The 27990-nt window shown below is 17.7% G+C and overlaps 6 protein-coding genes across 6 annotated transcripts; 2 read left to right on the top strand and 4 right to left on the bottom strand.

Annotated features, from left to right (window-relative positions):
* Positions 1 to 521: 521 nt before the first annotated feature.
* PGSY75_1313400 (putative DEAD box helicase) lies at positions 522 to 2969 on the top strand (the record flags this gene model as incomplete). Its single annotated transcript, XM_018787198.1, has 1 exon — positions 522 to 2969. One exon carries the CDS (start codon positions 522 to 524, stop codon positions 2967 to 2969), a length of 2448 nt encoding a protein of 815 aa, XP_018639940.1.
* A 306-nt stretch (positions 2970 to 3275) lies between these two features.
* Positions 3276 to 4151, bottom strand: PGSY75_1313300 (putative peptidyl-prolyl cis-trans isomerase; the record flags this gene model as incomplete). Its single annotated transcript, XM_018787197.1, has 3 exons — positions 3276 to 3398; positions 3509 to 3782; positions 3907 to 4151. 3 exons carry the CDS (start codon positions 4149 to 4151, stop codon positions 3276 to 3278), a joined length of 642 nt encoding a protein of 213 aa, XP_018639939.1.
* Positions 4152 to 4496: 345 nt separating this feature from the next.
* Positions 4497 to 6491, bottom strand: PGSY75_1313200 (putative methionyl-tRNA formyltransferase; the record flags this gene model as incomplete). The annotated part of the gene is made up of 1 exon (XM_018787196.1): positions 4497 to 6491. One exon carries the CDS (start codon positions 6489 to 6491, stop codon positions 4497 to 4499), a length of 1995 nt encoding a protein of 664 aa, XP_018639938.1.
* A 945-nt stretch (positions 6492 to 7436) lies between these two features.
* On the bottom strand, positions 7437 to 16516 carry PGSY75_1313100 (hypothetical protein; the record flags this gene model as incomplete). The annotated part of the gene is made up of 2 exons (XM_018787195.1): positions 7437 to 7494; positions 7698 to 16516. 2 exons carry the CDS (start codon positions 16514 to 16516, stop codon positions 7437 to 7439), a joined length of 8877 nt encoding a protein of 2958 aa, XP_018639937.1.
* A 2018-nt stretch (positions 16517 to 18534) lies between these two features.
* PGSY75_1313000 (ubiquitin-like protein nedd8-like protein) lies at positions 18535 to 18937 on the top strand (the record flags this gene model as incomplete). Its single annotated transcript, XM_018787194.1, has 2 exons — positions 18535 to 18673; positions 18846 to 18937. 2 exons carry the CDS (start codon positions 18535 to 18537, stop codon positions 18935 to 18937), a joined length of 231 nt encoding a protein of 76 aa, XP_018639936.1.
* Positions 18938 to 19855: 918 nt separating this feature from the next.
* On the bottom strand, positions 19856 to 24011 carry PGSY75_1312900 (putative eukaryotic translation initiation factor 4 gamma; the record flags this gene model as incomplete). Its single annotated transcript, XM_018787193.1, has 3 exons — positions 19856 to 23480; positions 23687 to 23748; positions 23952 to 24011. 3 exons carry the CDS (start codon positions 24009 to 24011, stop codon positions 19856 to 19858), a joined length of 3747 nt encoding a protein of 1248 aa, XP_018639935.1.
* Positions 24012 to 27990: the final 3979 nt, after the last annotated feature.

The raw sequence follows: 27990 nt of genomic DNA, 5'->3' as shown, positions 1-27990 counted from the left end.
TCGGAGTGTTTTTTATTATTATATATGAATAAAAAAATACCTGATTTTTTTTTTTCTCCTTTCATGAAAAATTTAAATTACATATATATATATATATAATATATAATAATTTTTTTTTTATTTTTTTTTTTTTAGCATATTTCATTTTGCAAGAAAATCTGTAAAAAGTATAAACAAATATATAAAAAATATATATTTATACATAAAATATATACTCTTACATAACAAATATATTATATATATATATGTATATTTCCTCCTTTGTAAATATTCTCTTATTAATGTGATATAATGAATTAGGAAAGAAAGATTCAATTTTTTTTCTTTTTCTTTTTTTGCAAAAACGTATGAACGATGATGCTATAAAAATGAATAATAAAACATAAAACATAAAACATCTTTTAGTGAAAATTTATATGATGGAAACACACTCAATTATGATATATATATAAATATAATCATATATATATATTTAATATATATATATTTATTTATTTAAATTTCATCATAAAACTAGTTATATGGGAAATTATATAAATGAAATATTGTTTTTGTTAATATTTTTCATATTTCATTTGACTAGTACAAAGAATTACAAACAAACATACAGATATATTATTTTTTTCTTGCTTTATTTTATAAATATATTATATGCCCTGAAAATTTGTGGAAATGGTAAGAATCAGATGCGATGTTGTTTTATAAAAAATTTTTATAATAATAATAATAATAGTAAAGGCTTATTTAAATTATTGGATAATGATGTAAAAAGGAATTATAATATAATTTATTTAAAAAAGAAAGGTAACGAATTTCCAAATAGTAAACAGACATTTGTTAAAAATACTGTTTTTATTGAAAGGGGACAAAATGATGAAAATAAAATAAATTATATTCATGGTAATTTTGATGAAAATGTAAAAGATATTAAATATTTAAGTGATATGCAAAAGAATTTTATCTATTTGTTAGAAAGAAATAATAATTTATTAGTTCATGCTAAAACATCTAGTGGTAAAACAACTATATGTTTATATTATTTGATATTGAAATTTTTTTATAATTGTGAATTTATATTTAAAGAAGATCTAGAGAGAGAAGAATATATTATGAAAAATGATTATATAGATAGAAATATTTATGAATCAAAAAATAAAAGTAGAAAATATTTCAATCAGAATAAATATCGATTTATACCATATAGTGAAAAATATTCTGAAATATCAGATATAAAAGAATATACCAATTTAATGATAGAAAATAAATGTAAAACAAAATTGAAGAAGGATGAAAAAGTACTTATATTGTGTCCATCAAAAGAATTATGTGTACAAGTAGCACAAAATATTTTATCCTTTATGAATAATGAAAATGAATCATTAATTAAATTATTCATTGATAAAGATTATAAAAATGTAAATAAAGAAAAACAAAATAATAAGGAAGAAGAATGTATAAATAAAATTGAAGATTTACAAATAAATCAATATGATAGGGATCGTATGCATAATAACAAAAAAGATAGTCTTAATAATATGGATATAGAGGAAAATGAGGTATATATGTTGGAACATCATAATTTGAATGCAGATGATAATTCAAATACAGTAAAAAAAGTAAATAAAATAAATGAAAAAAATAACAATAATAATAATAATAATAATAGAAAATTAAATCACATGATTAATGTAAAGGGTGCACGCTATCTTATAGGTACACCCACTTGTTTCCGAAGTTATTTGTTAAATCTAGACAAAGAAAGCTTAAAGAATTTCTTACAAAGTATAAAATATATTTTTTATGATGAAATTGATAAATTATTACCTTCTGTAAGTAAACGTAGTTTATTAAAAAAAAAAAAGAACATAAAAAGAAAAACAGCTTATCTTATTCTAGAGACATTAATGTATATAAATAAGAAAAACTTAATTTTTATTGGTTGTTCGAGTACCTTAAATAGGGAACTACACAGAAAAATATTTAAACTATTATGTTTAAATAAAAATAATGCAAAGAAAAAAATTTATATATTAAGAGAGAAAAAGAATTTAATGGATAAGAAGGAGAACGATGGTATGATAAAAATGGATAATCTAACGAACCTTATTGATATACCAAATAACAATAATGAAAAAAAAACTATAAATGAAAAAAATTTATGCAGTTCAAATGAACTTATTGATGATAATATTAATAAAAATATTATAAATGATGAACAAGAAGAAATAGAAAATAATCAAAAATTTAATTTGAATTACTATCTGAATGAAGAAAATGCATTTCAAAAATATGTCATAAAAGTTAAGTTACCAAACACGATTTATCATTTTTATCATTTAATGACTGATGAAACATATGAAAATAAAATAAAAGAAATTCATAAAATAATAGAAACATTTAATAATCAAAAGATTTTAATATTAATAAAAAATGGATATTCCTTAATACAGTTAAAAAAATATTTAGAAATGAATAATATATACGCTGTATTATTACATGAAAAGTTACAGATATCCTTAAGATACAATAATGATAATATTAATAATATGTGTGAGCATTATGAAGATATAAAAGATTTAAAAACTATTCCTAATGATGATAAACATGCATATATAAATAAATATCCTATAATAATAAGTTCCTTTGATTCTATACGTGGATTTCATATAAACAATCTAGATATGGTTCTTTTATGTAACAAGCCGAAAAATGTGAATGAGTATATACATTTATGTGGTCGTGTAGGACGAAGGAACAAAATTGGTTATTCGATAACACTAGAAAATGATAAAAATATTAATATTATGAATAATTGGTTTAATAACATAAAAGTATATTTTAATAAATTATCTTTAAAAAGTGATCCTGTTATAAATGAAAAAATAAATATGGAAATGGAAAACCAAGAGAAGAATCATTTTAATTATGTTGCATCATGCATATTGGACGAACTTCAAGCGAATACATAAAAAAAAATATATATATATATATATGTATATATTTTTTATAATTACTTGATATTTTTTTTTATATGTAAATTTTCTTTTTTTTTTTTTTTTGTTAACATATTATTATAATTATATATATATATATATATATATATATATTTATATACATTTTAATATTGCAAAAAATTCATATTAATATTTTAATATTTGAAAAAAGAAAAATATTAATTAAAATTAAACAAAAAAATAAAAAGCGTCTTTTAATTTATATAAAAAAAAGAAAAAAATTAAAATAAATGAAAAATGTACTTTTATATTGAAAACAAGTTAAAAGTAAGAACATATAGTCTGTATTATCTTTTCTAATTTTATTTCGAGTTTTTGAAGGAATGTTTTATTTTGAGCATTCTTTTTTACAATTCTTACAACATCAATTTCGTATATAAGTGGCTATGAAAGAAAAAAAAAAAAAAAAAAAAAAAGAAAGAAAAAACCAATATGAATATAAATATTATACATATATATATATATATATATATTTTGTCTTTCATTTTTCTTACTTGTGTTGGAAAATGGTTTGGGTATGCCAAATAAGGAGGAATAATACATTCTCTTCTTGTATTTTTTTTCATACCAATTACCATTTCATAAATAGCTTTTATATGTTTTTGGTCATAATGTCCAGCAATAATTTTAGGTGGAATAATACTCTTGAATGTTGATTCAATTATACGAAAATCATTTGTTGTTTTACCTTGATAATGTATATACACTGTATCTCCTTCTTCAACTGTATCGTAAACACCATCAATTAGATCTCTATAAATTATTCCACTTTATTAAAAAAAAATTATATGTATACATTTTTTTAAGTAACATATGAATGTTTGAACATTTTAATAGATTTTCATATATTTTTATATATTTTTATTTATTTATTAATTTTTTTTTTTGGAACCTTTCTGTTTTCTTATAGGGATTGTCGGGTCTATATTTTGTTTCCAAATAAGAATTTTTTTTTTCTTGCAAATAATAAATATATGTATTCTTCGAAAATAACAACTTTAGAAGATACGAGTTTAAAGAGATAAAGAAAATTTTATTTAAATTATAAAGTAGCTTTTTTTTCGTAAAAAAATAACAATTAAAAATGGAAGGAATTCTATGCCTCTTATGAAAAAAAAATCTTTTAAAATACATCATTTTTCTAAATCATATTGTATAAGCATATTAAACATAATATTTATGTAATTTTTTTTTTGATGTTTTTTATTTTTGATTTTAGGAATTTTTCATTTTTTATTTATTTGTTTTTTATTTTATAAAATAATATATTAAAAAAATAAAAAATTTTCAAACATTGGTTAAAAAAAAAAAAAAAAAAAGGGGGAATTGAAATATATAAGTAATTATAAATAAATATATATTTTTTAAAAAAAAAAATTGAGCACGAAAAAAAAAAAAAAATAAATAAAATAATAAAAAAAAATGAAAAAAAACTACACACATATAATATATATATATATATTATATATATTTTTGTTCTTATTAATATAATAGGGAACATTTATTAATACTATTAATAAATGACAAAGCATCAACAATTTTTTTATTTTTTTGTTGAAGTTTATAAATTTTAAGCAAGGTATTATTTTTACATAATATATTTAAAGAATCATTTTGAATGTATACAAAATTACGTGGAATATTATCAAAACATGTATGATGATGATGAGTATTTATTAATTTATCATATTTTATAAATTTATAATTATTATTTAAATCATAAGATGATTTAATAATTTTAACTTCTAAGGGTTTTATAACTTCATTTTGAAGAAGGAAAAGTGTACATTCTGCTTTTGGCCAATTTATAAAACTCCTTACTTTATTGTGTATAAATAATGATGTAGAACAAAAAAAGCATATATACTTTTCATCATTTTTAATTTTAGGTGCATAATTATTATTAATATTATAGTCATTTTGTATATACATTTTATTATTATAATTATTTTGCACATTATTAATATTACATGGTAATATATTATTCCTTGAATTATTTTTATTCTCCAAATTTGAACTCTGTATATTAATTTCATTGTCACATTTATTTTGCACATGGTAAGGATTTAAATTATTTGTTTCCTCATATATATTATTATTATATATATGTGTATCTGAGATATCTTTATTATAGTTTACCAAGTACGAAATATTTTTTATTAAAGATAATGTACCTTGTGTAAATAATATGGTAATTATATCATTAAAATTATAGTTACTGTCAAACCAAAAAGGTTTTTTCATTATAACATTTCCAGAATCTATATTTAGGGTTGTTAGAAATACAGTATATCCATATAGTATTTCATTATTTAATAAACTCCTTTGTATAGGAGATGCACCCTTATAAAAAGGTAATAAACTTGGATGTAATGAAAATATATTAGATTTAATTGTTTTAAAAAAATTACAATTAAATATTTCTCCAAAAGATATCGAAATACATAAATCAATTTCTTTATTCTGTAACATATGTATATTATTTTTTAATTTATCATAATAAAAAACATTGATATTATTTTTTATTGCTTCATCTTCTACGTTGGATTTTTTTAAAATTAAGTTTCTTCCTTTTCTTCTTGGACTTTTAGTAATAACATTATCTAAAATAATATCATTTCTTAATCTTTTAATTATTAATAAAATAATTTTAAAACATAAATTACTATATTCATTACTTCCTATAAATAATAATTTGATAGGTTTTTTGTCACATTTTGTAAAATTGGTTTTATATATATCATATAAGGTATTTATAATATCATCTTTATTCTTACATAATTCTTGTTTTATATCTATATAAAATATTTTATTACCCAGTGTATTTTCTATTATATTTAATATTTCTAAAAATATATTATTCATATATGGTTTTATTGTATTATACCAACTAATACTAAATTTATTTATAAAGTACTTCTTAATATTATATATTTTTTTATCTCTTTCTAAATTATTCTTATAAATATGATAATAATATCTTATATATTTTTTGTTCATAAAAAAATCATATTTCTTCTTATATATTATTGATGTATTAAGAAGAAGGATATATAATATATTAATATCATCCATTTGATATTTATTTAAAATATTATTTTTTTCATCATTTCTTTGAATTCCCACATTATTATTTATAATGTTATTTATATTACATTGTTGTATTTGTTTATCTTCTTCTAAGAATATATTTGTTCTTATGAAATTGGTATGTGTTTTGTAATTATCTTTGAACGTTGAAACATACAATTCTTTAGAAAGTGCATTTTTTTTTTTCCTTCTTCTTAATAAAACATTTGACAAATTATTTTTATTTACGTTATTTTTTATAAGCTCACAATTAATATTTTCGCGAAAAGAATAATAATTCTTTTTACTGAAGTCTAATATGTTAAAACATTTTATTTTATAACCATGACATTTTAAAAATATTATAAATAATATTTGTATCACATAAAAGAAACATTTTATATACATATTCTAATTCAAGAAAGGAAATAAAAAAAAGAGAAGAAATAAGAAATCATCAAACAGATGTTGTCATAATAAGAGAAAATTATGTACTATATAAAAAAATATATATATGTAGATATTTTTCTATTTCTTTTTACATTTCTGTTTCTACTTTATTGTATACATTCTCTTTTTTCCTTTTTTTTCCTCATGAAAAAAAAAATATTGATATCTTATAGCTCTTATATAATGTGATAATAATATTATTGTATTTTATATTGTGTTCATTTTTTTTTTTATAGGGGTCGAATATTTCTCAGATTGGACCCTCTTATTTTATTAACTTCATTTTTTATAAGAAAGTAATATATATAAGGTCTATTATATATAAGAATATTTAAGCATATAAAAAGTTTAGTATAATAAGCTATTTTGGTAAATAGCTACTACTTTAATTTATACTGAAGAAACTTATTTTACAAAAAATAAAATAAAATATAATAATAAAAGTATAAATAAAATAACATAAAAATGGAATAATATATTTAATAAATATTTTTCACCAAACAAAAAAATAATAAAATAAAATAAAATGAAATAATAATAAATATTCATATATACATATTTTGTTTTATTTTATAATATAATTTAAGAAAAAAAAAAAAAAAAAAAAAAAATTATTTTAAAAAATGCACATATATATATATATATATATATATATATATATATATATATATATATATATATATGTAAGAATCATTTTACAATCTAATATAAAATAAAAAAATATATGTATATATTATAAGAAACAATAATTTGAAGAATAAAAAAAATATAAAGTTTTATATTAAAAAGAATAAATGTTTATATAACTAATCAAAAGATCTTTTACTTATGATTATTTTATATTTCTTAAATTAAAGTATACATATAATAATATGTTGCACAACTTAGTTATTAATGTGTGGGTCATCCGTTAGTGCAAAAATATATAGAAGGTACTATAAACTTTTCTACATCATATTTTCTAAAGTAAAAAGGAAAATTATAATTATATATATATATATATGAAACTTTCCATAAATTAATAATTTGATGATGATTTTATAAAAAAAATAGATGAATGTATAAATAATATGTTATATAATATAAATGTAAATATATAATTTTTATTAAATTCTATAAAAAATAATGTAATATAAAATATAAAAATATATTTTTATTTCTTACTTCTTATTCTTATCATCCAATATACTAAAATTAAGTATTGCTTTATTTGCCTTACAAATATTGGTAGATAAATGGTTACTATAATTTGTATTTGATAAGCTTTGGGAATAATTTTTAATATTTTCGTAAGAAGAATTTTTTTTCTTTTTTCGTACATATTTATACTTTTCATTATTAATAATTAATGAATCTTTTGTAGTCTTGTATGTATTATCAAACGATTTTTTATGAAATACTTGTTTTTCATATATATTTCTTTCTAATATATTTTCATTGCTTTCATATATCTGATTTTTTATATTATCTCTTCCACTATTAATCAATTCAATTTCTAGACATTTCCTAAAATGTTTAGTTTTCGATAGAGAGAATGTTTTATGTATTTTCTTTTTTTTTATTGCTATTATTTTTAATATATATTCACTATTATTTGTTTGTTCTAATTTATATTTGATATTATCCTTTTCATGAAAAACTGCTTTTATCAATGGACTTTGATAAATTATATTGATTGTAGTATGATTTGAAAAAATAGCCCTTTTAGTAACAATAATTATTTTAAAGAAAAACAAATCATTTAATAAATTTTGTTTTAATGTATGTCCACAAATATTACAAAGCATTCTTTTTTTTTTATGTAAACAATATAATTTATCGTCTTGCTTAGTAACACTATCAAAAGAAGAAGAAATGATACTTGTATTTTTCTTTGGATCTATATATTTTGTTTGAAATAATTCGTTATATAATTTTGTATGTATAAGCATTTGGTCGTTAATATAATTACTAGCTTTAATATATCCTTGGGTAATTAAATAGAAGTGTTTATTTTTATTTTCTAATAAACAATGTAGATTTATAAATCCGAGATTATACATCATTCGGCTTATATTTTTGTGGGTATCATTTATAGATATATTATTATTTGCATTTTTTATATAATTATCTATATTATTATTATTATTATGATGATTTTTTCTGGAAAATTCAGAACAGGATTTATTTTTAAGAGAATTTTTTGATAAATTTTTAGGAGAATTATCTGATTTATTTTTAAGAGAATTATCGGATATATTTTTAAGAGAATTTTCCGATATATTTTTAAGGGAATTTTCCCATATACTTTTATTATTTAAATAGCTTACTATATGTGACTTCATAATAGGATGGGATGTATTTATGTTATTTTCTTCAACTGAATTAATATTTATATTATTATCATCCAAATGTGTTTCTTTTTTCTCAATTAAATTCATATTCACATTATCCTCAGGAATAGGAATAATTAATTTATGAAAAAAGGAACTTTTCATATTTTTTTCTACCTCTTTATTACTATCATTATAATTAATGAAAATATCTGATACATCTGATAATATACTATTTGAATTGTTCATAATTATATTTTGTTCTTTAACCCTCTTTATATTTCCAACACTATTGGAAAATATATTTGGCATATTAGTTGATTGATTAATACATGAAAAATTATTGGACACTTTTCTATCAACATCAGAAGAATAATTTGGTATATATATTTTATTTATTATTTGTTCTGTATTTATAGATTGTATCTCTTGCTTATGATTAAAAGGTGATTTATTTTTGTATAAGATATCTTTGTCAGAACTTGTTAAAATATCTTGTATGGTTGGCTTAGTTAATTTTATATTATCCTTGATATATAAACCGTTGAAAATATTATTATCATAAATAATATTATTATTATTATTGTTGTTGTTGTTTGGTATATTTTTTTCTGTTATAGTTAGGAATCTTTCTTCATTTTGCAGATTTTTCGAATTTCCTAAATTGTTATAGTTTTTAGGTACCTCATTTTTTTCAATACATTTTTGTATGATCATTTCATTATAACTTATGTTGCTTAACGAAAGAAGTTCATTTTTATAATCCTTCTTATTTTCTATTTGTGTAACATATTTTTCATTATAAAATGAGGTATTTTTATTAATACCTTTGACAAATATATTATTGTCATATATACCTTCTTCATTTACATTATATATGTTATTTTGCTTTTTTAAATCCCCATTATTATTATTATTATTTTGTGTTGTTTGTGCTGTACTATAATTTTCAGTTTTCTGATCTGATAAAAAATGCTTCCTTGAAACAATAAAAGGATTACTAGAAAAAATGTGAGAGGAATGAAAACTTAAATTGATCTTTCCAAAATTTTCCTCAAACCATACAGTTTCCTTATTATTATTATTATTGTTGTTGTTGTTGTTGTTTCTTTTGTTGCTATATACTTTATAATCGCATAATTCATTAGCTGCAAGTGTGATTAATTTTAGTTTGAGGATATTATTATCATTAAAAATATGAGGGACAAATTTCCCTTTCTTTTGTATATCAATAATATTATTACCATCATTTGTAATTTTTTGTTGAACATTCATTTTTATATTCGACATATCATTGATTTTATTTAATTTTTTTTTTCTCTGTTTTAAATATAATATAATATTAAATTCCTCTTTCGTATAACTGTATTTAAGAAATTGATACGTATCACATAAATAAGGATTAGGAATTTTTGTTAACTCGTATTCCATAATGTTATTATATTCATTACTAATAATTTGATGTACTTTTTCCTTTTCATTTGAATTCAACGAATGTATAGATCTTTCATTTATGTTTATTATTTCTTCTCTTATTTGTTTATTAATGTTATTTCTTTTTCCTGATAATATTTTATTAGATTCTCTAATTACGTTATTAAAATAATTGACAACTATACTATTATGATGTTTATAATAATCATTAATAGGATCATCATTTTTAGATTGTTCATAAAACATGTTATTCGAACACGTTTCATTTGTATTATTCATAAATATTAAACTATTTTTTCTTTTTAAATTCTGATCATATTGAATTAAATAGTTATCTTTATCTATATCATGATATACTTGCTTATCGTTTATACATATTTCATTATTTTTCTGATTTATATTTTTGTTTTCTAATATATCGGTATCATTAAAAAATTCATACTTATCATTACCAAAATAAATAATATCATCATTGATATTATCTTCAGTATTATGTTGTTCCGATTTATAATTATTTTCCAAGTTTATATTTATGAATTTTAATATATCTGTATTTGTACTATTTTCATATTTATTTAAAGAATTATTTTCTTCAACAGTACAATTTTTATTTGTTAAATTAATTACATTTTTATATTTTATTGTTTTTTCATTGTCCTTACATTTATGAATGTTATCCTTATTATTTTCTTCCAATAAAGATTTACATACAACTTTTTTTTTCTTTTTTTTATTTTCAATTATATTTGAAAAGGTCTCTTTTAATTTTCTAAAATTTATCTTTTCTTTTACAAATCTGTTAAAAAATATAGATGTACCTTTATTGTAATTTTTATTATTATTAAAAAAATAAGTCTTCTGTGTGTTATAATTATACTTGTCTATTTGTATGCATAAATTATGTGAAGTGTCTTGAATATTTATATGAAGAGAATTCTCTGTGTTTAAAAGGATATATCCTATATTTTTACAGCTCCATAATAGAATAATATTTTTATTCAAAAGATTAGATCTGGATTTTTCAGATAACATGATGTTATTTTTATTTTCATTATGAACAAGAGTATTATTTTTTAATTGATTTGATATTACATTTGTATCATAATTGTAATTGTAATTATAATTATCATTATTCATATGGTTATCACTTCTATGATAATAATCAAGATTATCCACATTCGTATTACCATCATCATTTATGTAGGTACCACATTTTGTTTTGATAAAAATGTCTTTATTAGATGAATCCGACTCATTTATTAATGAATATAAATATTCCAATTTATTTTTTTGTTCTTTATCAAATGTTATATTAACAATGTTTGAATTTATATAACATATGGTATCACTAATATTAGTACTAAAGTTTATTATTTTGTTTTTATATTTTTCATTATTCATTTGGATATCTAAAGAAGAATCTAAGATTTTTTGTTTATATATATTAAGGAGTCGTTTTTTTTTGGTTTTCGAAATAAAAATATTAAGGGTTAAATTAATGTTATCATTATTCTTTTTATCTAAATCACAAACATTATTTAATACAAATATGAATTTAAGACAATAAACATTTTTTCTCCCCCCATTATTATTATTATTGTTATTTATTTTATATATTTTGTTTTTATATTTTGCTGAAATATTTGATAATTTCCATTTATATCTTAAATTGTTGAATTTACTTTTTTGTATGTCCTTCTTGTTCCTATCATTATTATTATTATTATTTGATTCACCATTTGTATTACAATATAAAGTACTTATATTATTACTATTAATAGATTTCATACAATTTATTTGTTCACTTTCTTCCTTATCAATATTATTGTCAATTTTTGTATCATTGTTATAAATATTTAATATATTATTCCCACTTTTTTTGAATATATCACTAGTTGTTAATATATAATCTTTGATATTATCTCCTTGGGTATTTGAATCACATTCCTCATTTTTTATAGTATCACATATTTTAGCTGTTTTGAAAAAAAAAAAGTTTTTGTACTTTTTCTCATTTTTCTCATTTTTCTCATTTTTCTCATTTTTCTCATTTTTCTCATTTTTCTCATTTTTCTCATTTTTCTCATTTTTCTCATTTTTCCCATTTTTCTCATTTTTCTCAATTTTTATGGTATTATTTTTAATTATATATGGAAATGAATTAGGTTTATTAAATAAAAGGGAAACATAATAAAGAGGATTTTTATTTTTATTTTTTTGTACACATATGTCATTAATTATTTGTTCATTGTTTAATTCTATATCATTGTTCGTATGTTCTATTATAGGTATATCATCTTTTAGACTAAATTTGGTTTCATTCTCTTTTGAAGAATACATTATATTTGTATGTTTGTTTTCTATAACTACAAAATTATTACTAGTATCAAAAAATTCGGTTGAGTCTTCAATCATATTAAACATTTTGTATTCTTGTAAATGGTTTCTGTTATCAGATATGTTGAGATTATGATTTATTTTTTCAGTATTTTTTATATTATTTGATGCATCGTAAAATATATTATTATAATTTGAGTTTATCATATAAGGTAATAAATCAGCATTCATAATATGAAGTATTGATATATTTTTTATAACCTTTGAACGATTTTTCATTTGTAGAATTTTCCTTACGCTAAAAAATATATTCTTCATTATTTTTCTCACTTGATAAAAAATAAATTTATTGTAATAATTTTTGTCAGTTGATGATGTGTTCGACAAGAGATTATTATGATATATGTTCAAATTATTGTAATTATTATTATTATTATTATTATTATTATTATTATTATCAGTTGTAGTATGATTTATATTATATGAATTATTTTCATTAATATTTCTGTCATTTTTGTCTTGTATATGTTTTTTTATAACATGAATTAGGTGTATTAAAAAAATATATAAACTGTGTCTACCTTTAGGAATATATGAATTTTCTTTCTTATGTATTTTGACATGTTTTGTCATATCCTCATTTATATTTTTCTCATTGCAAATATTATTTAATGAAATATTTTCATTGTAATATATATTTGTAGATGTATTATTTTTATTATTATCCTTATTTTGTATGTTATATGATTTAATAGGTAGAATTTTCTCTCTCCTGGAAAGATCAATATAATGGGTTCCATTGTTGTTAGGTGCTATTTCGTCTTTATATATATTATTATTATTATATAGTAGGTCATTTGAATTTATTTTTTTTTTCGTGATATAAGATTTATTATATAAGTAACTATTCTTATCAGAGCTATTATTTGAAAGCATAGGATCAGATATTAATGTTATTGGAGAATATATATTATTCCATATTTTTCCACTTACCTTATCATGATTTTGAACATTTAATGGTATATTTCTTTTTATATGTAAAACTTTTTTATCCTGTTTTTTCTTTACATACTGATAAATATTAAAATAAAAAAAAAGATCTTGTACTATTTGTTGAGGTTCATATATTTTTTTATTCCTTATATTATGTATAACATCTTGTGTTTCTATAATTTTGTTACAAGATACTTGATTTAAGAATTTATGATACTTTTTAATATTTATATTTTTTATGATATCATAAAATTTGTTTTTTATAGAATATAAAGGAATATATTCCCTCTTATTTTTGTTATGTTTTTTTTTTTTCTTATTTATATTTTGATAGTGATTACCAAAAATTCTGTTGAGTTTAAATAACATACATGAAATAAATATTTGTTGTATTGGGTTCATTAGGTATATATATATTTTTTTGGTGTTATCATATATATTACATATTATAGTATCTTTAATATAAGAGGGTATATGGTCTATTATACCATTTTTCTTTTCTTCATTTAATGTGTGAAATGTATCTATTATTTTTGGAATGGGCATATATAAAATGACAATGGAACACTTTTCATAATTTACAAAGGTACTATTATTAAGTACATTGTGAATTTTTTCAAGAGATAGATAATTACAAATATATTTATATTGTTTATCATTTAAATCATTTAAGAAATGGACCATATTTTTAGCATCTAAACGGTTAATAATTTTTTTGCTTTCTTTACTATGAATATCTATATGAGAAGGTATAACCAAAGGTATTATATTTTTTACTGGTAATAATTGTACAACCGAATTAAGATTTTTAATTGTTAGTTGATGAAAACATATTATAACCTTTTCGTTGTTATTGTTCATAAAAAATTGGATCATTTTTTTCAGAGATATATCATTTATAATTTTTTTGAGAAAAGATATAGGTATTTTGTCTATAAATAATTTAAATTTATTAAAAGGTATATAATTAATATAATGTATTATATCAGTATAGTTAGCTAACGTTAATAAAATATTTATATTATTAATATCATTATCCAAATGAATTATTATTTGTACAATTTTATCTATATGAAATGCTTTATATATTATGTCATATATATTAAAACAATTTTTATTAAACATAATACATTGTGCTATTTTTTCTAATGATATAGTCTTCAATATTTGTATAGCTTTATATGTAGGTAAGTCAATTATAAGTTGAATAATAATATGTATGGATAAATGACAAGTTATATAATGTATATATTTACTATTAGATAGAGAATTATGAAGATGGTATAATTTTTCATAACATATATTATTAGATAAGGTACCTATTTTTTGAATTGGTATACATTCATTGATATAATAAAATTTACATATAGGTACTTCATTTATTAACATAATTAATTTTTCTTCATTTATATTTTCAAATATATATGTTAATTTCTTTTGAGATATATTTAATATAATATGTAAACAAGTACTTATTGAAAGTGTGTTTAATATTTCCAGAATTTTATATTCATCAAATAATAATATGAACTCTTTATAATTATCAATATTAAAACAATTTAAAATATTATTTAACTTTTCTAATGATAATATATTTATATATTTACATATATCCTTTTCTTCTTTATATGTAATAAAAAAGTTTCCCAATTTTTCATTATTTATATTTTCCATAAGTTCTATAATTCTTTTCATATTATTTGTGCACATAAGATATTCTTTATAATATCTATGTGGTAATCCTTCTATTAAGGATGTCGAATTGGTTATGTCTAATGTGTTTAATATATATACAAGTGTTTCTATTGATATATCATCTACATATTGTATTATTTTGTCTACAGGTAATATGTTGTCTAAGAAATTAATTGAGATAGTTTTTTCATTTTTTTCCTCTTCATAACTATTATTAATTTGGTTAGCATATAAATTTGCATTATTATTAGATATATCTGCACTATGGAACATATAATATTTTTTATTTATAATTTCATTTTGCTTTTCTTCATATTCCTCAAACAATGTATTATTTTTCTTTATTCTTCCAAAATTATTATGTAAAGTACTACTATAATATAACTTTTTTTTTTTTTCCTTTTTTTTTTCATGTGATTTGTTGGAATATTCACTAGAATGTTCATGTGGAATTATAACGTTTTTAAAATTTTGTGGTTTATAATTTTGATTACTTATATCTTCTGATTTAAACATGTTATGATATATTTTTTTATTTTTTTCTTCAACATGATTCTTTCTATTTATCCATTTATTGTTTCTAGTTTTATTTTCTATTGAAATGTTGTTTTTATTTGTGTTAAAGGAACATTTTCTTGTTTTTCCTTTGTGATTCATGTTATATTTATGAGAATTATTCTTATAAACATTGTCATTGTGAACATTGTCCTTATCAACATTGTCATTATCAATATTGTTTCTATTAATACTATAGCTTTCATTTTTTTTATATAATATTATTTCCTTGTTAGAATACAAAATGGGAACATCTGTTTTTCCCTTAACATTGGGAATAGAAATACATTCTTCGTTTGTTCTTCTTCTTTTTTTTTTCTGTTTTATTTTTATTTTTTTCTCTTTATTAATATTTCCGTTATCAATATTTATATCTTTTGAAGTAACACATGGTATATTTCTACTTTTGTCCACTTCATTTATTTTGTTTTCATATATATTTACATCTGAATGGTTCATATATTCATCTTCTTTTTTTTTTATGTGTTCATTTATATGTTCTCTTTGAAGATCGTTTAGTAAATTGTAATTTGAATTAACTAAATTTTTTTTTTTTTTTTTATAACTAGATTTGCTTTTATTGCTAGACCACTTATTTCTACTGTGTAAACTTTTTTTTGTGGACTTTTTTTTCTTTTTCTTCTCGTAAGATCTCATTTTAGAATTCAGTGTAATATTTTATGTCCTTGGAATATTATAGTTATATATATATAAATATATATATATGTTATAATAAATGTCTTATTTTGAAATGGTTCTCGGATTTTTTTTTTTTTTTTTTTTTTTTTTTTTTTCATTCAATTAAACATATGTACATATATGATTATATGAAATATATATATATATATATATATATATATTTATATATATATGTTTATAGAATAAATAGAAGTTATTTTATTTATATGTAATAGGGTAAAAGTATAAAGATATTAAGATATATTTTTTATTTTTATATATTAAGTTTTTTCATTAATAGTATACATAAAATATTATATATATTTCTATTTATTTATTTGTTTAATAGACCATGTCTAAAAAAAAAAATAATTCTATTAATGTTTTCCTTTTTTTTTTTTTTTTCTTTTATAAAAGAAAATAACATTAGGTATAATCTTTTAAGAATGACCAACAACCATATAATATTATTACATGTGGTATACATACGATTTATATATGTAGAAATAATTAGCTATATTGAACTTCAGATGAATAAATTAATAGATGGAAAAAAATTCTACAAGGATACAAGACCAAATTCTTTTTATTTAAAAGGAGGTGCATGTAATATGGAACATAATATATTTAAATAAATATATATATATATATATATATATATTATTCTTACATAAGCTCGATGAAAAAAAGATATTGTGCGATTGTGTGCTTTTTTAAATATAGGAATAATATAAAATATGATATATTTCATATAATAAAAAAATAAATAGAAAGTAATTACAACCTGTGACCTTAAATGTTCTTCCTTCATAAAAACCGTAATATATATTTTTTTAAATATATGTTAATTTCATATGAAATATTTTAAAATTCAAAAAAGGAATGAAAAGAATAATTTAATGAGATCATAGAAAAAGCATAAAGTGATGTAGTTCTAATTTTATAATATATATATATATATATATATATATATATAAAGCATTTTATATTTAAAAGTATTGTATATCTTCCTACACATTATAAAATATTATATGATTTTGTTATTGTATTTAAAAAAAAAAAGAAGTGAATAAGAATACATATAACAGATTATCATCAATATATAATAATATTTTAATATACTTTTTTTTTTTTTTTTTTTTGTGTATTTGAAGGATGGTATACCGAATTTTTTTTTAATTTAATTATTAAATAATATATGTTCACTTTAAAAAATAGTCATTATTTTAAAATTTAAAGAATTTGAATATATATTAATTTGAATATATATAATGATACTGTAAAAAAGAAAGAAAAAAATATTATTCATTAGGAAATATACTCAATGAATAAATATATGTATATAATATAAATGAATGTAATATATATTTTTAAAATAAAAAATCATGTTATAAATAACAAAAAGAAGAAATTAAAAAAAGAAAAAATATTTCAATAAAATAATCCACTTTTTTTTTTTTTTTTTTTTTTTTTTTTGGAAAAATAAAAAGTATTCATATGTGTTACAAAATACATTTGATGGTTATTATTTATAGTACTACATATCTCTCATAAGAAGAAATTATTTTATCCTTATACAAGAAAAAAAATATATATAATATATTTAACATATATCCCATTAATATATATATATTTTAATTATTTTTATGTACATTATAATATATTATTCTATTTATATGTAAATTGAAATTTTATTTTTAAAAATCAAATAAAATATATATATATATATATATATATATATATATATATTATTTTTTAACTTTGAGAAATTATCGAGGATTTAAATAAACGCTTTAAAGAAAATATTACCACATATATTACAATATTAAAAAATATATATATATATATATATATTATATATATAATATATACATATGTATATTTTTTTCTGTAAATATTCATATATGTTCTTATGATATTTGCTAAACTATGATTACGAAATATTACTTATAGGAATTATACTTATAATTATATAAATTAAAAAAAAAAAAAAAAAAATGCAAATATTAGTTAAAACATTAACAGGGAAAAGACAATCATTTAATTTTGAACCCTCTAGTTCTGTTCTTCAAATAAAAATGGCTATTGAGGAAAGAGAAGGAATAGACGCTAAACAAATAAGATTAATATACTCAGGTTTTCATTGCTTCTTTATATGGAAATATATAACTATATATATTAAATTGATATTATACATGAAAAAGAAAAGAATTATATACAAAACGTTTATTGTATTTATTGTATTTATTTATTTATTATTTATTATTTATTATTTAAAATTTTTTTTTTTTTTTTTTTTTTTTTGAAGGGAAACAAATGCATGATGATATGAAATTAAGCGACTATCGTGTGGTACCTGGATCAACTGTTCATATGATTTTACAATTAAGAGGAGGATAGATATAAAAATAAAAAAAGAAACATATAATATGTTTAGATACTTACTATATTTTTCTACATTTTTTCCTTCTTTTTAAATTTGAGAAATACCATCAAAAAATGTAAGGGAAACAAGAAAAAAGAAAATGCATATTTACACATTTATTAAAATGTAAGACTAAATATATTAAATACATATATATATATATATATATATATATATATATATATATATCATTTCAATTTTATTTTATTTTTTTTTTTGGTAATCATCATTTTTTTTGTTACTTTTATAATATTAACAACTAAAAACATATTTATAATATCTAAATTTCTTTTTTTTTTTTTTTTTTTTTATATAAATATGTAAAGGTTTATATATAATAACATGTTCTATTATATAAATATGTATAATATATAAAGACTATATATATAAATATATATATAAATATATATATATATATATATATATATACATATAACCTTAATAAAAATTAATATATATATTAAAACTTAATATACAATACTAATTTATGTTTAAACAAAAAATTACATATAATTTATTATATGATAATATAAATTTAATATATATATTAAATCATACAAATAAAATATTATATATATAAATTTATATTTTTTTCTTTTTTTTTTTTTTTAAATTTTTAAAATAAATAAATAATAAAAAAAAAAAAAAAATAATAAAAAAATGAAAAATAATGAAAAAAACAATAATGCATATATTATTATATATATATATATATATATATATATAACGGTTATACTGTTATTAATTTGTATGTTTAAAATATATAAACTAAAATTTATTTACTCATAAATATATATATATATATATATATAATGCATTTATAAAAAATATAATAAAGATTATCCTAAAATAAAAATAATTGAATAAAAAAAGAAAAGAAAAAGATGTGTTCTTTATTTTTTTTGATTTTGTTTACTCAGTTTTTCTTGTTCTTGCATATATTTTGAATAGGATTCATTATTTCTTAAATTATGTCTTTCCCCCACAATAACAATATTACCAAGTTGAGCTAAGTGTATAGAACCTCCCATCATTTCTTCAGTTTCTAATTGGGATCTTAATTCATTTAATCCCTTGGCTGTATCTTTGTGTGTTTTTTTTCTCCATTCAGATGATCTTAAATCAAAAACATCTTGAATAACAAATTTAATTCTTTTAGAATACATTTTTTTTCTTTGTAATTCTTTCAACCTACCAAACCATGTATCTAAAACATTTTTATATTTTTCAATTTTGTCTATAAAGAATCCAGTAGAATAAATTAGTTGAAGAAATGCTTCAATACAATATTCTTTTGGTTCTTCATATGCAATCAATAAATCATGTGCTATACTTATAACAATAGATATAGAAACAATTTGTCTTTGGAATAATTCTCCTATTAGTTTTACAATTCCTAATAATCTTTTTTTTTGTTTTTGTTCAACAAAACTTAATTCTTCTTCATTTTCATCATTTTTTAATTTTTCTTTCATAGTGGATTCAAATGTACTTGGTAAGTTTTCATATTGTTCTTGAATTTTTTTTAATAATGCAATTTCAAAGGATGTTTTCTTTTTCATTTCAAAATTTGGTGATCTCCATTTTAATGTTTGACATAAATCTGCATACATTTCTGACCAATCATGTTCTAATACAGCTTTATCAATAACTTGATTTACTACTGTTTGTATTTCATCAGTATTTAATCGAGATTCCATAATTTGACACATTTTTTCTGTAATAATAGGGAAATTTTCTACAGTTAATTTATTAAGCAAGCTTTTTACTTGTCTTTCCATATATTCTATAGGTGACATATTTTCTTTCTTTTTAAAAACATATAAAGCTTTTGCTGGTTTTTCAACAACAGTATTGTCATCTTCTTTTTTCTCTTTATTATCTTCTTCGCCTTTAGTATTATTATTATTATCATCTCCATCAGCTTTTGTGTCAACATCGTTTACATTATTTGTATTTTTATCTTCAACTAAATCCTTTTGCTTATTATTTGCCTCATCATTTTTTACTTCTTCATCTTCTTTGTTAGACGTTGTAGTATCTCCTTTTTGTTCGACATTTTTACTATTTGCTTCTACTCCTGTTTTTTTTCCTTTCTTTTTATTAGCGCCACTAGTATTAACAATTTGTTTTGCATTTTTATCATTTGCATCACTGTCTTTCTTCAAAATATTATCATTATTATTATTGTTGTTGTTGTTACTATTATTTGTATTATTATTCTTTGCATTTTTATTTTTATTCTTTTTATTCTTTTTCTTATCGACTAATAAGGTATTCGTATGTGGCAATACAAACAAATCATCTTTTTTCATTTTATTCTTTTTTTTATTTTTTCCGTCATTTCCTTTTTTTGATAAATCATTTAAATCTGCCTCTAGTTGATTTAAAATAACATTCTTTTTCTTCATAATTGAATTTATGTCTATGTATTTGTCTTCTCCTAGTTCTCCCCAGTCGTCGTCATCTTCATCTTCATTGTTATTTTGGTTATTATATTCATTATTATTATTATTATTTAAATTATTATTATTGTTAACATTTTCGTTCATATTAATATTATTGTTATTTTTGCTTAGGTTATCATTATTATCTGCAACAGTTTTATTATCATTATTTTCATTTTTCATACTGTTTTCATTAGAGGAATTATTATTTACTGCATTATTCATGTTATTATTGTTATTTAAATAGTTATTATTACAACCAACCGCTCTACTAAAAAAATCAGTTGGTGGACTATTATTATTTGCATGTACTGTGTTATCATCATAACCATAATTATTCATATTGTTATTTTCCCTTTTCATATTATCATTATTAGTTTGTTCAAAATTCATTTGGTTAGGATTAGGTGAGTTAGATTCATTATTATTATAATTCATCATATTCATTTTAACATGGGCATGATAATTTGGACTCATATCACTATCCAAACTATTTATATTGGAGTAATTATTATTTTTATTTACATTATTGTTCATATTATTATTCATATTATTATTCATATTATTATTCATATTATTATTCATATTATTATTCATATTGTTATTCATATTGTTATTCATATTGTTATTCATATTATTGTTCATATTATTGTTCATATTATTATTCATATTATTGTTCATACTATTTTTCCTATTTTGATGATTATAATTCATATAAAAGTTATTATTTGAATTTTGATTTTTATCTTGAGATCCCATCTTATTCATATTATTATTGTTATTGTTGTTAAGGTTTCTCTTCATGTTTATACTATTATTTCTATTCATATTATTATTTTGATAATTTGAAAAAGCACCATTATTATTATTATTAGTATTATTATTATCTTCATTAGTGTTCATATTATCATTATTATTTTGGGCATATTTTAAATTATTCTTATTCATATAATTCGTGTAAAATTTATTTTTTGCCGAACCTTTATATTCATTAATATTATTAATATTTCTTAAATAATCAATATTATTATTGTCATTATTAATTGTTCCTTTCATATTATATGATGTATCTGTTTTATTATTATCTGTATTTTTCATGGAACTATTATTATTGTCGTACTTATTTTTAAAGGGAATATTATTATTCATTCCTCCATTATGATAATTTTTATTTTCATTTTCGTTTTCCATAAGAGATGAAAATCTTGTTTGTTGATTATTATAATTATTTAAATTTGAATTATTCATATCGATAGAATTATTTCTTAGATGTTCTTCTACATTTGAATTTCTACTATGCATAGTATTAGAATTATTCATATTTTCATCAAATTTATAAGTATTATTATATTGATTTTTAAAGTTCATATTTTTTTTATTATCTTTAAATTCGTTGGTATTTTGATAATTAATATTACCATCATCATTATTATTATTATTATTATTATTATTATTGTTATTATTATTATTATTGCGATTATTTGTTTTATTAAATTTGTTATTTTTATTCATATTTTTATAAAAAGTTTTATTGTTTAAATTTGTAAAATTATTATTAAATATACCATTATAATTATTTTGGTCATTTCCATTCATATCATTATTATTTGTACCATTTTCTTGATTATTATTCATGTAATTATAATTCTTATTATTAATTCCTTTTACATTACCAGTAATAGAATTATTCCTATTCATACCTTTATTAAAACTATTTTTAAAATTCCTACTAAAACTTAATTTTGAATTATCTGAACTATTCATATTATTATTACTCATATCATTATTGTTCAAACTGTTATTTCTATTATTCATATCATCAAATTTTTTATTAGATCTCCAACTTTCTTGTTCCATTCCATTATCTTTTTTATTATTTCCTGAAAATATCAAATTTTCATTATTCTTAATGGAATTACGAAAACTAGTATTTGCTCCACTTCTCAAATCAGCCCACTCGTTATCTTTATCTTCACAATTATTATTATGATTAGAGTTCATTTTGACTAAATTCTTCTGGTTATATAATTCGCTATTATTATTGTTTCGATTATTCTTATTGAACCTTTCCCTAATATAAAACAAAACAAAATTAACATATATACATAATAATATATATTATATATATATTTTACTTCCCTATATATTATCCTATTTATTATTTATTTTTTATATAATCATTCTTTTGAGAATTATAATTAATGCTATTCAAATGTCAAGCATATTATATATATGTACATAAATATTTTTATATTTTTAATATCTATTAATTATTACCATTTCTTATTCTCATGGTTTCCCATTTTCTTATTAGATTCTACTAAAATATTTTCTTTACCCTTAATATACAAAAAAAAAAAAAAAAAAATATACATATATATATATAAGAATATATTTATAAGTACATATACATTATAAAATTATTCATGGAATTTTGTACATTTTAATATATTAATATATAAACAAATATATATATTATATATATATATTTATGTGGTTATATTTTCTTTTATATATATATATTTATATTTTATTTTTTTACTTCATTTTCTTTTTCAGTAATATCATGAATATTTGTTTGCTTCAAATCCATGCAACTCATCTTTTATATTTTATTTAATACTTTTAATAAAATAATAAAAATAAAAAATTCACAGAAAAATGAATATACATAATATATTATTATCATATAAAATATATATATATATATATATATATTATATATATATATTTTTTATTTATTTATTAAATTTAAAATATATATCCTTGTATTTATTTGTGTAAAAAAAAAAAAAAAAAAAAAAATTAAAGCTTACTATTTTTAATTTTTCATATATTATATATAAATATATATATATATATACAATATATGTTATATCTTTACATAAATAATGTGAATGTAAAATTGGATAAATATAAATAAAATAAATATATTATATAATATATATATATATATATATATATATATATATATATTATATGATCTGTAAAAAAATATATAGATATATAAATTACATATATATATTTTTTTATATTATATAATAAATATTGTATTTAATATATTTTTATAATAATATTTAAAAAATTTTCAAAATGCCAGAAAAATGCAATTTCTTATGAAATAATCAATAAGGATAATAATATTTAAGATGAAATAAAATTTATTATATGGAAAAATTATATATTATATATAACGAATGGATTTTCTCTTTTATCTATTTTCACGAATTTTTTTTTTTATTTTTTTTTAAAGTTATATATATATTTATATATATATTTATATTTTATTATATAACTATAAAAATAAATATATTATTCTTTTTAATTTTTCAATTTTTTTTTTTTTTTTGTGTTATATATATATATATATATATATACATATACATATAATTATATATATATAAATTTTTATATAATAAAATTATAATATATAATATATATATATATAATATATATAGGAAAAAAAAAAAAAAAAAAAAGAGGCGTGTACATTATAATTTAATATTATATTTACATATATATAATATATATTATATAATATTAATAATATAAAAAAAAACACATAAAAAAATGATAGTTTTTTTTATTTTTATTCATATATAATTTATATATACCTTTTCTTAAGTAATTATATAATATATTTTTTTTATTATATAAACATTGAAATATATAAAATTTGTAAATCATGAATGTAACCTTCTTTTCTACACTAAATATGATAATTGGTAATAAGAAATTTCTACTGAATATTATTAATAGGTAATAAATATATAATATAAAAATTAATATATATAAATATTTTTTTTTAGAAATAAGGATATATTGTTAATATTTTTATTATATATATATATATAATATAATATAATATAATATAATATAATATTAATTTATATTTAAATAAATATGTAAATATATATATATAATATTTTTATGCATCACGTCGTAAGAATAAAAATTTATAGTAATATAATAAAAAAAATATTTTTTAAGAAATATTTTTTTTATAAAAAAGATCGTTTTAATTATATATTATAAATGAGGGTTGTTTTATTTTCAACTTCAATATTTTTATTAGATCAAAACTATTATTTATTTTTATACCTTTTTTTTTTTTTTTTTCTTTTTTAAAAGAAGCATAATATATAAATATATTATATTATATATATATTATTTAGTAAAATAAGTAATATTTATGTAAATATTATTATATTAATAATATCCCCTTTTCCTTTTTTATATATTAAAACATAACTTTAATCCTATATTAATAGGAAATGTAATTTTATACATTTTATATACAGTTGTGTTATAACATTTTAGTTAATATTTAATATTAGTAACTATATATAATAAAATAAGCTTATATTAAAATGATATAAATGAATAAATAGGTAAGATTTCATTTCTTTCCTATTTTATTTTCTTTAAGTTGTATGGGTGTGTATTGAATTATACATATATATATATATATATATATATATATATATATATATATAACATTATTTTTAAAAAAATACTCAATAATTAAAGTTTTAAATGTTATAAAATTATATAGTGAAAATGTAATAATTATTATCATTTATATTATTCTTTAGAAAAGTTTAGAGCTCTTTTCTAAAAATGAAAAATATACATAAGTAGTTCTAGTATTTTATTTATATTACAAACAAATGTAGTAAATATATATATATACATAATAAATGAATATTTTAATTATATATTTATTTGATAAAAACCTAAAATAATAGAAACAAAGCAGGTTTTTAGTTAATAAATTATTTTTGCATTTATTAATTCGAATTTTCTTTTAACTATAAATGTTATTTTTTTATATTTGATATTATATATATAAAAGTTATTTTATATTATCTTAGTACGTTTTTATTTAAGAGAAAATAAAAAATATACGTATTTATAACATATAATACTTATTTTTATATTATATATAATTTATATATTTTTATATTGCATATACTTTATTTATGCTTGGTTATTGTAAATATTTCTACAATTTTTTTTTTTTTTTTTTTACATAAATGTAGAAATAACAATTTTTTAAAAAGTGTCTCAAAATTTTCAACATCCTAATAAAAACATATATCATTATAGCAACTGACACGTTTAAGATTTTTTCGTTTCTTTCTTTCCATATTCTTTTTTCTTTTTATTTTTTGTATGTTGAACAATATTTTATGTATTAATTTATATACTGGTATTAGATAAATGATAATTTATGTGTACCATTAAAAAAAGGAAAAATTGCATATATGTATATATATAATGTATATTTTTTTTTTTTTTTTTTTTTTTTGTGTGTAATGGTTTCCACCTTTAATGTATCTTTGAATAAATTACTAAAGAAGAATGAAAAGAAATTGTAAAAATATATGTTTTTTATATGGTATAAATATGATGTTATTTTCTATATAAAGGATGTGAAAATATAATATTACGAAAATATAAAAATAAATAAATAAATATATATATATATATATATATATATATATTCTTAATAGTCTTTGCAAGTGTGTACTATTAATTTTGGGAAGGGTGAAAGGATAAATAAATTGCATATATGTAATAATCATTAAATATATATATATATATATATATATATTTTACAATTAGGAATAAAGTTCCATAATTTTCTACAAGAATAATATTTATAGATTATGAAGAAATAAAAAATGAGAAATAAAGTAAAATAAAATATTTATAGATTATGAAGAAATAAAAAATGAGAAATAAAGTAAAATAAATAAAACTTAATATGATAAATTTAAACCTTTTATATATTTATTTAATAAAAAATTAAAATTTTATGTTTTCCCCTGAATTATTTCTAAAAAGTATAAAATTTATATGGTGTGTTAAATATTATAATAGTCTAATTAGAAAAACTATGATATAATATAAAAAAGGTGTAAAATATAAATAAATAAATATATATATATATTTATTTATATAATAAATATTAAAAAAATAAAATAATAATTATAATTAATTATTACATACATATATATAATATATATGTGTATAATTTTTTTTACTTATTTTATTCATATATTTATATTTTTATTTTTGTAATGAAAAAATAAAAAACAAAGAAATAGACTTCTTTTTAATATACATAATATTTATTATCAATATAATTTTTTTTTTTTTTTTTTTTTTTTACATTTATATATATATATATAATATTTATTTTATTTTATTTTATTTTATTTATTTTTATATTATATATATTTTTTCTTTATATTTGGTTATTGCATATTAATTATTTTTCTCCTTTTTCATAAAATTTTGGTATTTGTGTGTTTACTTATGGAATTAAAATATTTTCGTGAAATAAACTAACTTTAGAAAAAATTTTAAATTGTTTGTATGATATATAATAAAGAAAACAACATGATTAATTGTATTATCATGTTATATAATTTTTTTAGTTAATATTTTGTTTTTAAAAATGGTTCATAAATAATAATTTTGTTTATTTGTATTTTTTTTTTTTTTTTTTTTTCTTCATATTATTGTAATTAAGCATTCTTCATTTTATATAAAACGGTACATACATACATATA

The sequence above is a fragment of the Plasmodium gaboni genome, chromosome 13 (assembly GCF_001602025.1).
Source record: "Plasmodium gaboni strain SY75 chromosome 13, whole genome shotgun sequence".
NCBI lineage: Eukaryota > Apicomplexa > Aconoidasida > Haemosporida > Plasmodiidae > Plasmodium > Plasmodium gaboni.
The sequence above is the reverse complement of the archived record's forward strand: the minus strand, read 5'-3'. Positions and strand labels throughout refer to the sequence as shown.